The 15,963-nt window shown below is 45.3% G+C and overlaps 1 protein-coding gene across 1 annotated transcript in view; it reads left to right on the top strand.

Annotated features, from left to right (window-relative positions):
- The window catches only part of LOC140421080 (MORC family CW-type zinc finger protein 4), a 148,238-nt gene that overhangs the window by 63,156 nt on the left and 69,119 nt on the right, over positions 1 to 15,963 (top strand). Inside the window, exons 8-9 of the mRNA XM_072505438.1 lie at positions 3,394 to 3,513; positions 4,226 to 4,329. Of these exons, the coding sequence (XP_072361539.1) occupies positions 3,394 to 3,513; positions 4,226 to 4,329 (224 nt within the window). The remainder of the gene's footprint in view (positions 1 to 3,393; positions 3,514 to 4,225; positions 4,330 to 15,963) is intronic.

The raw sequence follows: 15,963 nt of genomic DNA, 5'->3' as shown, positions 1-15,963 counted from the left end.
CATAGGGCAGCACGGTAGCACAAGTGGATAGCACTGTGGCTTCACAGCGCCAGGGTCCCAGGTTCGATTCCCTGCTGCGTCACTGTCTGTGCGGAGTCTGCACTTTCTCCCCGTGTCTGTATGGGTTTCCTCCGGGTGCTCCGGTTTCCTCCCACAGTCCAAAGACGTGCAGGTTAGGTGGATTGGCCATGATAAATTGCCCTTAGTGACCAAAAAGGTGAGATGGGGTTATTGGGTTACGGGGATAGGGTGGAAGTGCGGGCTTACGTGGGTCGGTGCAGACTCGATGGGCCAAATGGCCTCCTTCTGCACTGTATGTTCTATGTTCTATCCCTTTACATCCCTTTCTCAAAGGGAGCCTTGGATTTTGCTGAAAAAGCATGCCTCTGCTTATCCATTATATGCAACTACCTTTGATTGCTTATTCCGTGCTTTTGTGTAGGCCATTCCTTGGTCAGTTTGATTCTGTGACATTATTCCTTGGATAAGCAGTGCTTCTTCACTCATTGGGATAACCATTGGGATAGAGAAGTTATTTTTCCAGTTGTTGAGGTATTATGACTACATAATTCCAATATTATCTGGATGCTGGGGTATTCAAGCTTGCCTCTGCAGAGAAAATTTTTATTTCTCAATGGCTAGTGTTACAGTAGGTTGCATTCTGGCATTAGTTCTATCATGTAATTTATCATTATCAACCAATTTTTGCATCCCATATATTTTAGTTGAGGAATTGATTGCCAGAACCCTGACCAGAGTAGAACCATAAGACATTGGAGCAAAATTAAGCTATTTGGCCCATCGAGTCTGCTCCGCCATTCAATCATGGCTGATATGTTTCTCATCCCAACTCTCCTGTTTCTCCCCATAACCCCTGATCCCCTTATTAATCAAGAACCTATCTATCTCTGTCATAAAGACACTCAGTTACTTGGCCTCCACAGCCTTCTGCGGCAAAGGGTTCCACAGATTTTACACCCTCTGACTGAAGAAATTCTTCCTCATGTTTGTTTTAAAGGATCGTCCCTTCAGTTTGAGGCTGTGCCCTTGGGTTCCACTTTCTCCTACTAGTGGAAATATCCTCTCCATGTTCACTCGATCTAGGCCTATCAATGGACACTATGTTATTAAATACTAACCAATATTCTTACATGTTCTTGTGATCTATTGATGTACCTTTAAAGTGCTGGTCTTTCAGTCTTGTTTTACAACCCTTTTCCTCTGCTGCCAAACATAAACCTTCTACCTCATACACAACTGATCTACAGATACAGCTCAAACAGGCACCTTGTATCTTTCAAATGATTAGCAGGCCAGGATTGCCTATTTCAGGATCTGCCTGTCTGTCATTACTGTTTAACATTTTCTTATGGTCCTAACTGATACCTTGCTTGAGAATCTCAGAAATGCTAAATATCCTCACCATGAAATGCTGGGACATTGGTTGCCGGATATTGCAACAACAGCAAGCCCTTATGTGTTTCCTTCATACTCTCCATATTTGAATTCCTGCACTCAGATTTATATCCCACCATGGTACCGAAACAGTGTTTATTAAAGTCACAAATGGTATCCTTTGTGACTGTGACAAAGATAAATTGACACTCCTCATTCCTCTTGACCTTTTTGCAGCCTTTGACATTGTTGACCATCTGTTATCATTATTGTGGGTCTTAGATGAGGCTGTTTATGGTCTGGACTTGCAGGTACAGCTAGAGGCAAGACTGTTGGTGAACCTAACCTTTTAATGAACATTATGCTCACCGTGTACAGTGCAGGCATAGCACTTCTTCATAGAACTGTGAGCATACACTGTTATGTGATCTTATATCACGTAATGTAGACTAAATATTTACATGTTTAACACTAACCTTTATACTACTGACCATACCATCTTCCTCCAACCTCCATCCACTATTGTCCAGCTGGGTGGGAGTGCTCTCACATAGTTCTATTTTTACCTATCTAATTGTAGCCAGAGTATCATTTGCACTGGTGTATCTTCCCACTCCTGCAGTAATAGCCATGGTGTTCCTCCAGGATCTCTGTTTGGTCCCCTCCTATTTTTCTATTTTTTATGTTCATGCTGCCCGTCAGTAACATTATTCAAAAGTAGTGCATTAGTTTTCACAGCTGACAACTCCCAGTTCTACCTCACCACTACCTCTCGAATCATCCACTGTTGTCAAATTATCAGACTGCTTATTCGGCATCTGGTGTTAGATGAGCAGAAATTTCTTCCAATTTTAATATTGGGAGTACTAAAGCAATATTTTTTGCTCCCTACTCTAAACTCTTGTTATCTAGCTACTAACCCCATCCTGCTCCCTGACAACTGTCCCATATTAAGCCAGTCTGTTCACAACCTTGATGTCACATCAGACTCCAAGATGAGCTTCCTATCTCATATTTCCGCCATCACTGAGACTGCCAATTTCCACCTCCATAACATCACTTGACTTCGCCCTATCTCAGCTGCTCAACTGCTAAAACACTCAATCATGCCTTTATTACTTCCAAGTTTGGCTATTCCATCAAACTCCTGGCTGGTCTTCCATATTCTACCCTCTGTAAACTTGAGGTCATCATAAAACTGAACTTGCCCGAAGTCTGTTCACCTATCATCCCTGTGCTTGTTGAACAGTCAACAATGCCTTGATTTTAAAATTCTCAACCTTGTTTTCAAATCCCCCTTTTGTAACACCTCTCCCTATCTCTGTAATCTCCACCATCCCCACCACCCTCCCAAAATCTACATTCCTGTAATTCTGTCCTCTTAAGATTTTTAATCACTTCGCCATTGGTGACTGTGCCTTTAGTTAACCCAAGACACTAAGTTATGGAATATCCTTCCTACTCCTTCCAGCCTCCCACTCTCCCTCTCCTCCTTTAAACCTAATTCTTTGACCATGTTTTTGGTTATCTGACCAATCATGTGACTTGGTGTCATGTTTTGTTTTATAATGCCTCTGCGCAGTGCCTTGAAATGTTTTATTATGTTAAAGGTGCTACATAATATAAAAAAAACAATCCTTGCCTCCGTAATTAAAATTGTTAATTTCAGCCGAGGAAAAATCAAAAGGTCAGTTCTGCTTCACTGAAATATACTGATTGGCAATAACAGTACCAGCACACCTCAAGCATAGAGCATTGCTAATAACAAAAATGGGTAGAAATACTTTTGAAATTTTTGGGGGGTCTTTTTTATTTTGAGAAAAATGCATTACTCAATGCACACTATGAAATTGAATCATTATTGTAATAAAATCCTGTAAATAAAGGAATCATCAATGTGATTTACTTTGCAATTACAGAACATATATGGCATCTACAGTTAGGTGCTCAAGTTTTATACTATGTCTAATATGTTCTTTACCTTAATGATTTGATTAGAATAAACGTGTCAAAATAACCTTTGGTTTTAACTGTAAAAACAAAGAGCACTATGGGATAATGATGTACAACAAAAATCGGCTTATCAAATCCTATGAGAAAGTGGGATGCCAGATAAAGGTAAGAATTTCATATTCACATGTTTTCTCATTAGCATCAACTAAATACACTTCTCAGCTTCTCAGAAATTATGTTCCTTTTTTTAACCAATTTGATCACTTGGTGGTGACGATTCTTGCTGGGGTATATTTCCATTGATACTGTTAATGTTCCGATAACTAAACAAAATACCGATTCATGGTATATGAGGCTACATAGTGAATGTCAGTAAACAATTCAACGCTGGGACTGCATCTTGTCTTGACCAAAACCCTGCCTTTGATATTTATTCTTTTTTGAAGCATTGAGATCAATTATAGCTTTACAACTGCTGCAGTGTTGGAGTCAGCTAACACAGGCCAGGAATCAAACTTGCAATCTTTTGGTCTGTGTGGCTTAGTGTTTCTTCAAGCATCAATCTTGACCCTGAACCTAGTGGACCACCTACATATCCCTTTCTCTAAAGAAGCGTGTTTTTAGAGTTGCCATGAAATTATATGCTTATAGAATCAAAGTATGTAATAAAGATGAAAAGGACAAGGCATGTCTAACTTCATAAATAGTAACTCTGAATTATAAGTTTTTCAAGTATCAGGTTCTGTAGAACAGCAAACTAATCTTTCATAAAAATTATTTAATTAAGAATGAACTTTTGTGGAATGGACAATGCACCTGAAAATCATCAACTGCGGAAACCAATAAACCAATCATTTACATGCATTTTTTTCTCCAGTCAACCAGCAGAGGATGTGGAGTTGGTGTAATTGGAATTATTGAGTGCAATTTCCTCAAACCAGCGCATAACAAACAAGATTTTGAATACACTAAAGAATACAGGTAAGACTTGCAAAGCACAAAAAAAAATCAATGTCCAAAACTTAAATGAGAAAAAGCCCTTTGCCACAATCATATGAACAGAGTCACTGAAGTGGGGACACAAACTGTCTCTGACAGTCAAGCGTTTGCCTGGAGTGCATGTTTCTACACAACAACTTATAATCTGAAAACAAAATAGGAAATACTGTAAATGCACAACAAACCTTTCAGTAGTTGAAAATCTAAATGTAGATGAGATCTAAACTAGAAACTGTAAAATAAACAAACACTTTTACAGAATTCAGCAAAACAAGAGCAAGGTATGTTGAGGAATGAAGTAAAAATTAGTGGTTTTTGGTAGTGCAGAACTGAGAATTGCTGAACATTTGTCAAAGTTTTTCATCTTACACTCATCAGGACGCTTCACAAGCTTTGACATGTCTAGTTATTCAGCAATGCTAAAATTAGTGGATAATAAATCACAAAGATCATCTCAAGCACTGAAAGGGCATTAAAAGAACTGAAATGTATGAACACCGTTAAATCAGGCAATTAAAATGTTTGGTTTTAAGTTATATGTAAAAACAAAAGCTGATTAAAGGATTTGACACGAAAGCATATAAGAAAATGGGTCACCAAGTTTGCACTGAGCTTAGTTGGAGCACTGTAGAATTGGAAGTGATGATCCAAAGGGAAAATCACACTTTTCGAAGAATGGAGATGGTTTGCAAATCAACATGTACGCACTCCCAAATAAGGTGAATAGGCGCCCCCGAGTCTGTTACTACTGTTATGTTTCAATCTGAGTCCCATTGTCCTGGGGAGATGTGTGATTGACCTCTAGCAGGTGCAAGTTTCTGTATAGGTCTGTGTTGCTGTTTGCCAATACACACAACCTGTATCGTGTCTGTGTCCAGCCTAACCACAATTCCCATTATCCTTTGCGGTGGCCATTTTAGATGTCCACAAAATGAATGGCAGATGCAGTTTAATTTGGATAAATGTGCGGTTTATCTACAGGTAGCAAAAACAGGCAGATTATTATCTGAATAGCCATAAATTAGGAGAGGAAAATGTGCAACAAGACCTGGGTGGTTTTTTTTGTTCATGCGGCGTACGCATCGCAGGCTGTGCCAGCATTTATTTCCCATCCCGAATTGCCCTTAAGGGGGCAGTTAAGAGTCGACCACATTGCTGTGGGTCTGGAGTCACATGTAGGCCAGACCACATAAGGATGACAGATTTCCTTCTGTAGTGAACCAGATAGGTTTTTACGACAATCGTCAATGATTTCATGGTCATCATTAGACTTTTAATTCCAGATTTTTATTGAATTCAAATTTCACCATCTGCAGTGACGAGATTTGAACCTGGATCTGGAGAACATTACTCTGGGTCTCTGGTTTACTAATGCAATGACAATACCATTATGCCACTGCCTCCTCTACACCAGTCCTTGTACACCAGTCGCTGAAGGTATGCCTGTAGGTGCAGTAGATGGCAAAGAAGGCGTACGGTATGTTGGCCTTCATAGCGAGAGGATTCGAGTACAGGGAGCTGCAATGTGTGCCACCTTTTTAAAATTAATTTGCGGGATGTGGGTGTCGCTTGCTAGGTCGACATTTATTGCCCATCCCTAGTTGCCCTTCAGAAGGTGGGGCTGAGCTGCCTTCTTGAACCACTGCAGTCCCAGAGGTGTAGAGATATCTACAGTGCTGTTAGGGAAGGAGTTCCAGAATTTTACCCCAGCGACAGTCTGGGTGGTGAGTAACTTGGAGGGGAACCTCCAGGTGAATGAAATGAAAATTGCTTATTGTCTCAAGTAGGCTTCAAATGAAGTTACTGTGAAAAGCCCCTAGTCGCCACATTCCGGCGCCTGTTCGGGGAGGCTGGTATGGGAATTGAACCGTGCTGCTGGCCTGCCTTGGTCTGCTTTCAAAACCAGCGATTTAGCCCTGTGCTTCCCAGGTATTTGCTATTCTGAACCTTGTACTTTGATATCTAATGAATGAAGGGATATAGGCTGAAGCCAATCTAGATGCTCAGCTGGTGTGTTAAGATCAGCAACAAAGTAATTTAACTGTTATATTGTAATTCTGCTGTGAGAAAGTTACTCTTTACAGTTGAAATATTCCAAACTCTTTGACTATAAGGTTTGTACACCAACATCAGGAACTCATTCACCTAAATATGATTACTGTGTCACCGCATACAATGACCAAAATGATTCTAAATCTACAACTTTTGTTACAAGACTGTATTGCATTGCAGAACTTAAAGCAAAGACTTAACCGATTTGTGTACTACTTTTTTTTTTGCATAAAATATCTGAAAGAACATGACAGACATTTCAAAATGGTCATTACGGAAAGTGCAAGGATATTCAACTTTTTTGCTTAGATCATGTTGCACCCTGAGGTACAACAATACAATCGTGATACATGTAATACTCACCGTATGTGGTAGTCACCACAGATTGTATAATAGTTGTTATTAGAGGTAATACGGTAAGGCTCCTGTACTACAGGTACGGGGGTAGATCCCTGCCTGCTGGCTCCGCCCAGTAGGCAGAGTATAAACGTGTGTGCCCACCGAGCTGTTCCCATTCTGGTAGCAGCTGCAGGAGGCCACACATCTCTGCTTAATAAAGCCTCGATTACTCTCTACTCTCATCTCGTCGTAATTCCAATGACTTCTATTGGAAAGTGTGTGTTTATGATCTACATGTCTAAAAAAGGAAATGTTGGATTTTACTGTTATACCTCTGTAGTTGAATAGCTAACCGACGCTCATTATCTGGGTTTGCAGAAGATGGATAAGCAGATTTAGTGAGAGTCTTGAGTAGGAACCTTCATGAGAGGAGAAATTTGGAGATGGAGGAGAAAACAAAAAATAATTAGCTTTGGGCAATTAGCAAATCTTGCTCAGGGTAGAAAGAAGCATTTTTTTGGTATTGAAATGTTTGCAGAAGAAACTCCAGAGATGTTGGGTGGAACTTTTCAAAAAATGGCAAAGTGTCAGGTTCTGACTGAAAACCTGGGTGTTTCTATCCAGAAGTTAGGCTTGCTGACCAGATCTTCTGACACTCTGCGACAGACAGTGTGCAGCATCACAGGCAGAGCGGGGCCTCATAGATCCGGCAAGCCCGGCTCCACAGAGATTGACACCATCATTAAAGGGCGCCCCAATCTGCGAGAAAAATGAACTCCCTCCCACCCCCAGAAAAGCTTTGAGGCAAGCCTCTGGCAGCCAGGGGGCAATGCCGAACCACTGTTCTCATCCCAGGAGCCTTCAGGCACCTGTGCCCCCATGGCTTGATCATCACAACTGGTTTTCGACTTCATGCACCGGGAGAGGAGCATTCCATGGGGCTGGGCGCTATGGCGTAAAGCCATTTAATGATATCCTATTAGGAATAATAGGAATAACAGCAAAAGGGATTACTATTTAAATGATAAAATATTAAAACATGCATCTGAAATGAAAATCGCTTATTGTCACGAGTAGGCTTCAATGAAGTTACTGTGAAGAGCCCCTAGTCGCCACATTCCGGTGCCTGTGCAGAGAGACCTGGGTCTGCTAGTGCATGAGTCGCAAAAAGTTGGTTTGCAGGTGCAACAGGTGATTAAGAAGGCAAATGGAGTTTTGTCCTGCATTGCTAGAGGGGTGGAGTTTAAGACTAGGGAGCTTATGCTGAAATTGTATAAGGTGTTAGTGAGGCCACACCTGGAGTATTGTGATCAGTTTTGGTCTCCTTACCTGAGAAAGTACTGGCGGATGCGCAGAGGAGATTCACTCGGTTAATCTCAGAGTTGAGGGGGTTGGATTACGAGGAGATGTTGAGTAGACTGGGACTGTACTAGTTGGAATTTAGAAGGATGCGGGGGATCTTATAGAAACATATAAAATTATGAAGGGAATAGATAGGATAGATGCGGGCAGATTGTTTCCACTGGCGGGTGAAAGCAGAACTAGGGGGCATAGCCTCAAAATAAGGGAAAGTAGATTTAGGACTGAGTTTAGGAGGAACTTCTTCACCCAAAGGGTTTTGAATCTATGGAATTCCTTGCCCAGTGAAGCAGTTGAGGCTCCTTCATTAAATGATCTCATTGAATGGCGGAGCAGGCTCGAGGGGCCAGATGGCCTACTCATACCAGATGCTCCTAGTTCTTATGTTCTTATTTAAATTGATGGAAATTCATGCAAATCAGGTTCACGGCTCGGAAGGGTGGGGTGGGGGGGGGAAAGAGAGAGAATCTCAAACCAAGATCTTATCGGTGCAAATCCCATTTTGGCCCTCTCGAGATTTAGCGGCCATAACAGGATTTGTGTCAAATGCTATCGGACCTGAAAATTATCACCTGTAAAGGGAATAAAACAATCCAAGTGAAGAGTACATCACTAGAGTTCTGTTTGTACTTGGTGCATTTGTTTCTCATATTATGGAATAATTTTGAGGGTTTTTGTTATCAGTGGGAGAGGATGCTAGGTCTTGCTGTTGAACTTTGCTGTGTTCTGCCTGTCATTCTGTATCAAGTGACGTGACTCAAAAAGGATCTTGAAACTCTTTGAGTTTGAAGAACAATGTTGTCGGGTGTTCATGTGGTCGTTGGACAGGAACTTTACCAACAAAGGATATCCTGTTTTTGGTGTCCACAAGTGTTAGTTTGTGAATATAGAGAAGTTTGTCAAACACTGTTCAAACTTATCTGACAAGATATGAACACATGCACGCTAGGTCGAAGTGTGACCACTTAGCAAGTAGTTCGGCTTTTTCCACAGATAAGCTTCGTATCATACAAGAATGTCTGCAATCCTGCTAATTGTGTAGAATGCTTATATGGTTGTCACAAACGCCTTGCTGTGCAGCATTGACACTTTTGAATCACATCTCATTGTCAGTTTTCTTTTTGAAATAAGTCACAACAGCAAATTGTAAAATAGAGAAAATCTATACCTTCAAATTATGGATCTAGTTACCCATTCCAATGTCTTCATGATCTAAATAAACCATTCAGATCTATGTCTGATCTGGGTGAAATTAGTTGCTCTCAACCAGAGCAGCAATAGGATGTTACATTTAAACTCGGGAATGTTCCACAATCCAATATTGACCCAAGTGTTCAGCTACAGGTTTAATTATGCCTCTGTGTATTATCCATTTGTTTCTTAAATTATTGCAGGCTTATAGCCTCCAATGCTTTATTCATAAGTTGTTATTGCTCGCCATTCAAAAATTATCTGTTGTTCTTAAGTGCCACTTTATTTTCAAGTAATATTCCAGATTAATCTTTACTGTATCCATAACAATCTCTTATGTCTATGAGATCACCTCTCCAATGCCCCTTTTGTTAGCTGAAAAAACCAAGGGCAGGATTTTCCTAGCCCTTTGAGGATGGGATGGGAGGTGCAAAGAGTAGCAAAATGGCATGGGAAAGTGTCCAGTGGCATGCTCATCATGCCATTTTGCCAACTAAAGGTGACAGTTGGGCCGCCTGTGCATTTGAGTCATATAAGTGGACAATTACAGGGCTGTTCTTACTTCCACTTGGCATTTCGCCAAATGCAGGGGGTCCAGCTGCCACGTGGAATGACTTCTAGGTAAACACTGGTGACCATCCAGAGGGCTCTGGGATGGGCTGCCTTTTTGGGCACACTGGCATGTGGAGGTGCCTACCAGCTGCAAACCCAGTGAGAGAACAGCACTATGTGTGCTCAATAAACTACCCCTTTCCAGGGCCTGGCTGCTTGGCTTCTGTTATTGAGGGTACACAGCTATTGATACGACCACATCCTTCATGTGCAGCCCTAGCAATGGCCACAACCAGGAGCCTTTGACTGGGCTGACTACTCTTGGGGGACAGCAGCTGTCCTTGATAATGGTGGCATTCCCAGCAACAGCCACAGAATTGGCTACAGCCTGGGTCCTGTTGCCCATCAAAGCAGAGTCAACCCCCTCCCCACCTCGCCGCATTCAGCCTGTAGGCGGGATTTCTTCATCTGAAGATTTTTGCAGTCTTTGCACATGATTTATACTCCTGACATTTCTCCCCACTGCATGCTGAGCAGAGCACTATAAAATATTATCTCATCCTCTGACATATTCTCCTGGGGTTCAACATCCCATTAGTTTTATTGTTTACTGTTCTGCATGTGTTGAGTCTGCCAAAACCCCTTGGCCTCTTTTCAGCTTTATCATTAGCTATCCCAACATACTTAATGAATTACATGTATCATCTACTTATCCTTCATGTTGGCTACACATTTCACTTGTCTGTATTAAATTTCATCTCCCATTGTTTTGACCAGTTTAGTTCAGTTGGCTAGACAGCTGGTTTGTGATGCAGAGCAAGGCCAGCAACGCGGGTTCAATTCCCAGCTGAGGTTATTCATGAAGGCCCTGCCTTCTCAACCTTGCCCCTCGCCTGAGATGCGGTGATCCTCTGGTTATATCACCACCAGTCAGCTCTTCCGCCTCAAAGCCTATGGCGACTTTACCTTTATAAGTATTTTGTCCAACTTATTTTGTAATTTGAGTCTTTTCCTTTGATTTCACTAACCCTGCTAACGTTGTATTATCTGCAAATGTCACCACTTAACATCGAGTTTCTCTATCCAGGTCATCTGTGTAGGTTCGAAATAGTAGGACTTCCGGGTGCGGCTATGCAGAGCTAGGTCACATATTCGGCAGCTCCCGCTTGGAACGGACTTTTGGGCTCTTTTACAGGGCCCCCACGGCATTTGTTTGACATTTCCCGGTGTGGGAAGAAGGCTGCAATATTCCCCCGACAGTGTCCCCCAGGAAGGATATGTCTCTGGGTTGCCAGACACGGCAGAAACAGTAAAAGATTTGGCTGCAACTGCAGGATAAACAGGGCCTCTTCCAGCATGCAGGCGGGGGAAGGGCAAGCTTAAAGCTGCAAGCTGACCTGAGGGCCTGTATCAAAGGTGAATTCGAGCAGCAGAGGGAACAACTGTGAAAAGACCTCATCAAGGCCACTGAAGGGTCTTCCGGTTGCGGTGATGCCTAGCTAGCCGCACGCTTCGGCGGCTCCAGCTCCGACGGACCTTCGGGCTCTTTTAAGAGCCCCAGCGGGGAATTTTTCGACGACGCAACCCGGTGTGGGGTGTGTGAGAAGGGAGTCCCCCCCCAAACGAAGGAGGAAAAAACTGGCGGCGGCGGCTGCAGCGCGAGGAATCGTCGACCAAAGGGTCAGAAAGAGAGAAGTACAAGATGGCGGCGGAGAAAGCGCAGGCGACATGGGGGCCTGAGCAGGATGAAATTGTGAGACGGTGCGTGGAGCTGCTGAAGAGGGAGGTGCTGACCCCGTTGCTACAGGCAATTGAGGGCTCAAGGAGACATTAAAGACCCAGGAGACAGAGCTCCGCGTGGTGGAGCAGAAGGTGACAGATATTGAGGACGAGATCCTGGGCCTGGCGGTTAAGACACAGACGCACGAGGCACTTCATAAAAAGTGTACTGATAGGATCGAAGCCCTAGAAAATGGAGCGCGAAGGAAGAACCTTCGGATACTGGGTCTCCCTGAGGGTGTGGAAGGAGTGGACTGTGGAGCGTACGCAAGTACGATGCTGAGCTCACTGATGGGTGCTGAGGCCCCTACGGGCCCCTTGGAGGTGGAGTGGGCAAATCGGATTCCGGCGAGAAGACCAAAAGCGGGAGAACCACCCAGGGCGATAATCGTGCGATTTTACCGCCTTAAGGATAGAGAAGAGGTCCTGAGATGGGCTAAAAAGGTGCGGAGTAGCAGATGGGAGAATGCAGTGGTACGGGTATACCAGGATTGGAGTGCGGAGGTGGCGAGAAGGAGGGCGAGCTTCAACCGAGCCAAAGAGGTGTTGCATAAAAGGAAGGTGAAGTTCGGGATGCTGCAGCCGGCAAGACTATGGGTCACGTATCAGGAGAGACACCATTGTTTCGAGACGGCAGAGGAAGTATGGACCTTCATCAAAGAAGAGAAATTGGATCTGAACTGAGGGACTGATGCTGCAGGAAATGTTATTGTTAATGTTATGGTTGAAGTTAATTGAGAAGTAAATTGGGAAGGGGGGGAGACATTGGGGAAATGTGGGCGCCGGTGAGGGGGGAAAGACGGGACATAGTTGGAGAATGGGGAAGGGGAGGGGGAGGGGAAAGGGAGCTGCGCCATAAGAGGTGGGTCAGGTAAAGGGATGTTCCCGCGCCAGAAAGAATAAGGCGGAAAGACAGGCGCAAGGCGGATGGGAGTTCCCCACACGGGGGGGTCGAGGAGCGAGCAGGAGTAGCCGGGGTCAGTTGAAGTCAGCTGACTTACGGAAGTAATATGGGGGGAGCAATCATGCTAGAAAGAGATCTAGCGGGGAGGGGGGGGGAACAACTGGGTTGCTGCTGCGGAAGCCAAAAGGAAATGGCTAAAGAGTGGGTGGGCGGGGATGGTGTGCGACGCTGGGGGAGCGAGCGGGAGCGCGGAGGCGGGATATGGGACTGGCCTAGAGAAGGTAATGGCTAGTGACACGGGAGGGGGGCAGGTAGCCCCCTAGTGAGGCTGATCACGTGGAACGTGAGAGGCCTGAACGGACCGATAAAAAGGGCCCGAGTGCTCGCGCATTTGAAAGGACTAAGGGCAGACGTGGTTATGCTCCAAGAGACGCACCTAAAGGTGGCGGACCAAGTTAGGCTAAGGAAAGGATGGGTGGGACAGGTGTTCCACTCAGGACTGGACGCAAAGAATAGAGGGGTGGCCATTTTGGTGGGGAAACGGGTAGCATTTGAAGCAAAGAACATCGTAGCAGATAGCGGAGGTAGATATGTAATGGTGAGTGGCAGGCTGGAGGGAATGGAGGTCGTGTTGGTTAATGTGTATGCCCCAAACTGGGACGATGCGGGCTTTATGAGACAGATGCTGGGGCGTATACCGGACCTGGAGGTAGGAAACTTGATTTTAGGAGGGGACTTTAATACGGTGCTGGACCCGGGGCTAGATAGATCCAGCTCAAGGACCAGAAGAAGGCCGGCAGCGGCCAAGGTACTTAAGGGGCTTATGGACCAAACGGGGGGAGTGGATCCATGGCGATTCCTTAGACCTAGGGCTAGTGAGTTTTCCTTCTTCTCCCATGTCCATAAAGTGTACTCCCGGATAGATTTTTTTGTTTTGGGAAGGTCGTTGATCTCTAGGGTGGAAGAAGCTGAGCACTCAGCCATAGCGGTTTCGGATCATGCCCCACATTGGGTGTACCTGGAATTAGGAGAGGAAAGGGAGCAGAGAACACTCTGGCGATTAGATGTGGGACTGATGCGGATGAGGGAGTGTGTGCAAGAGTGCGGGGGTGTATTGAGAGATACCTGGAGGTCAATGACGACGGCGAGGTCCCTGTGGGAGTGGTATGGGAAGCACTAAAAGCGGTGGTCAGAGGAGAGCTGATCTCCATTGGGGCCCATAAAAGGAAAACAGAGGCCAAGGAAAGGGAAAGATTACTGGGGGAGATTTTAAGGGTGGATAGGGAATTTGCAGAGACCCCGGAGGAGGAATTGTACAGGGAGAGGAGACGACTCCAGACGGAATTTGATCTTCTGACCACCAGAAAGGCGGAGGTACTGTGGAGGAAGGCACAGGGGAGGAGGTATGAATATGGGGAAAAGGCTAGTCGCCTGTTGGCTCATCAATTGCGAAAGAGGGCAGCAGCGAGGGAGATAGGAGGAATTAGAGACGAAAGGGGAGACACGGGGCGAAGGGCAGGAAAGATAAATGAGGTGTTCAAGACCTTCTATGAGGAACTGTATAGGTCTCAACCCCCAGAGGGAGAGGAGGTGATGCGGCAGTTCCTGGACCAATTGAGGTTCCCGAAAGTGGAGGAGCGGGGGGTGGTAGGCCTGGGGGCACCGATTGGGGTGGACGAGGTTATTAAGGGACTGGTAAGCATGCAAGCAGGGAAGGCCCCAGGACCAGACGGGTTCCCGGTGGAGTATTACAGAAAATATGTGGACTTGTTGGCCCCGTTGATGGTGAGGACGTTCAATGAGGCCAGGAAAGGGGGGACTCTACCCCCGACGATGTCGGAGGCGACGATATCGTTAATTTTGAAGAGGGATAAAGATCCGTTGCAGTGCGGGTCCTATAGACCCATTTCATTATTAAACGTGGACGCCAAATTGTTGGCAAAGGTACTGGCATCGAGGATAGAGGACTGTGTCCCGGGGGTGGTGCACGAAGACCAGACAGGGTTCGTAAAAGGGAGACAACTGAATGTTAACGTGCGACGACTATTAGGGGTGATAATGATGCCCCCAGTGGAGGGGGAGGCAGAGATAGTGGCGGCAATGGACGCAGAGAAGGCATTTGATAGGGTGGAGTGGAGTATTTATGGGAAGTGTTAAGGAGGTTTGGGTTTGGGAACAGGCTTATTAGCTGGGTTAGACTTCTTTATGGGGCTCCAACGGCAAGCGTAGTTACAGGTCGACATAGACCGGAGTATTTCCGACTATATAGGGGAACAAGACAGGGATGCCCGCTGTCTCCATTGTTGTTCGCGTTGGCAATTGAACCTCTGGCCATGGCGTTGAGAGACTCCAGGAAATGGAGAGGGGTGATTAGAGGGGGAGAAGAACACCGAGTCTCGTTATACGCGGATGACCTATTGTTATACGTGTCGGACCCAGCGGGGGGGGATGATAGAGGTTATGCGAATTTTGAGGGGGTTCGGGGATTTCTCGAGGTATAGGCTAAACATGGGGAAGAGTGAATTATTTGTGATACATCCAGGGGACCAGAGTAGAGAGATAGAAGGCTTGCCGCTAAGGAAAGTGGAAAGAAACTTCCGATACCTGGGGATTCAGATCGCTAGGAGCTGGGGAACCTTGCACAGACTTAATCTGACACGGTTGGTAGAACAAATGGAGGAGGACTTCAAGAGGTGGGACATGCAGCCTCTATCGCTGGCGGGCAGGGTGCAAGCAATTAAGATGATGGTCCTCCCGAGGTTCTTATTTGTATTTCAATGTCTCCCTATACTAATCACCAAGACCTTTTTTAATAAAATAGACAGGAGCATCACGAGCTTCGTGTGGGCAGGGAAAGTTCCGAGAGTAAGGAGGGGGTTCCTTCAGCGTAGTAGGGACAGAGGAGGATTGGCACTACCGAACTTGGGCGATTACTATTGGGCCGCCAATGTGGCAATGATACGTAAATGGATGATGGAGGGTGAGGGAGCGGCGTGGAAAAGACTGGAGAGAAAGTCCTGTAAAGGGACGAGTTTAGAGGCGCTGGTGACGGCGCCGCTACCGATCTCACCTAAAAAGTTTACCACGAACCCGGTGGTGGCGGCAACATTGAATATCTGGGGACAGTGGAGGCGACAGAGAGGGGTGCGGGGAGCCTCGGTGGGGTCCCCAATCAGGAACAACCATAGGTTCGCCCCAGGAAGAATGGATGGAGGATTTCAGAGCTTTTACCAGTTGGGAATTAGGAGGGTGGGAGATTTATTTATAGATGGGACTTTTGCGAGCTTGGGAGCATTGGAGGAAAAGTATAAGTTGCCCCGGGGAAATTTCTTGAGATATATGCAGGTGAGGGCGTTTACTAGACAACAGGTGAGGGAATTTCCGTTGCTCCCGACACAGGGGATACAGGACAGGGTGCTTTCATGGGTGTGGGTCGGAGA

This window comes from Scyliorhinus torazame, chromosome 5, assembly GCF_047496885.1.
Source record: "Scyliorhinus torazame isolate Kashiwa2021f chromosome 5, sScyTor2.1, whole genome shotgun sequence".
Lineage (NCBI taxonomy): Eukaryota > Metazoa > Chordata > Chondrichthyes > Carcharhiniformes > Scyliorhinidae > Scyliorhinus > Scyliorhinus torazame.
This window is presented reverse-complemented; position numbering and strand designations above follow the sequence as displayed.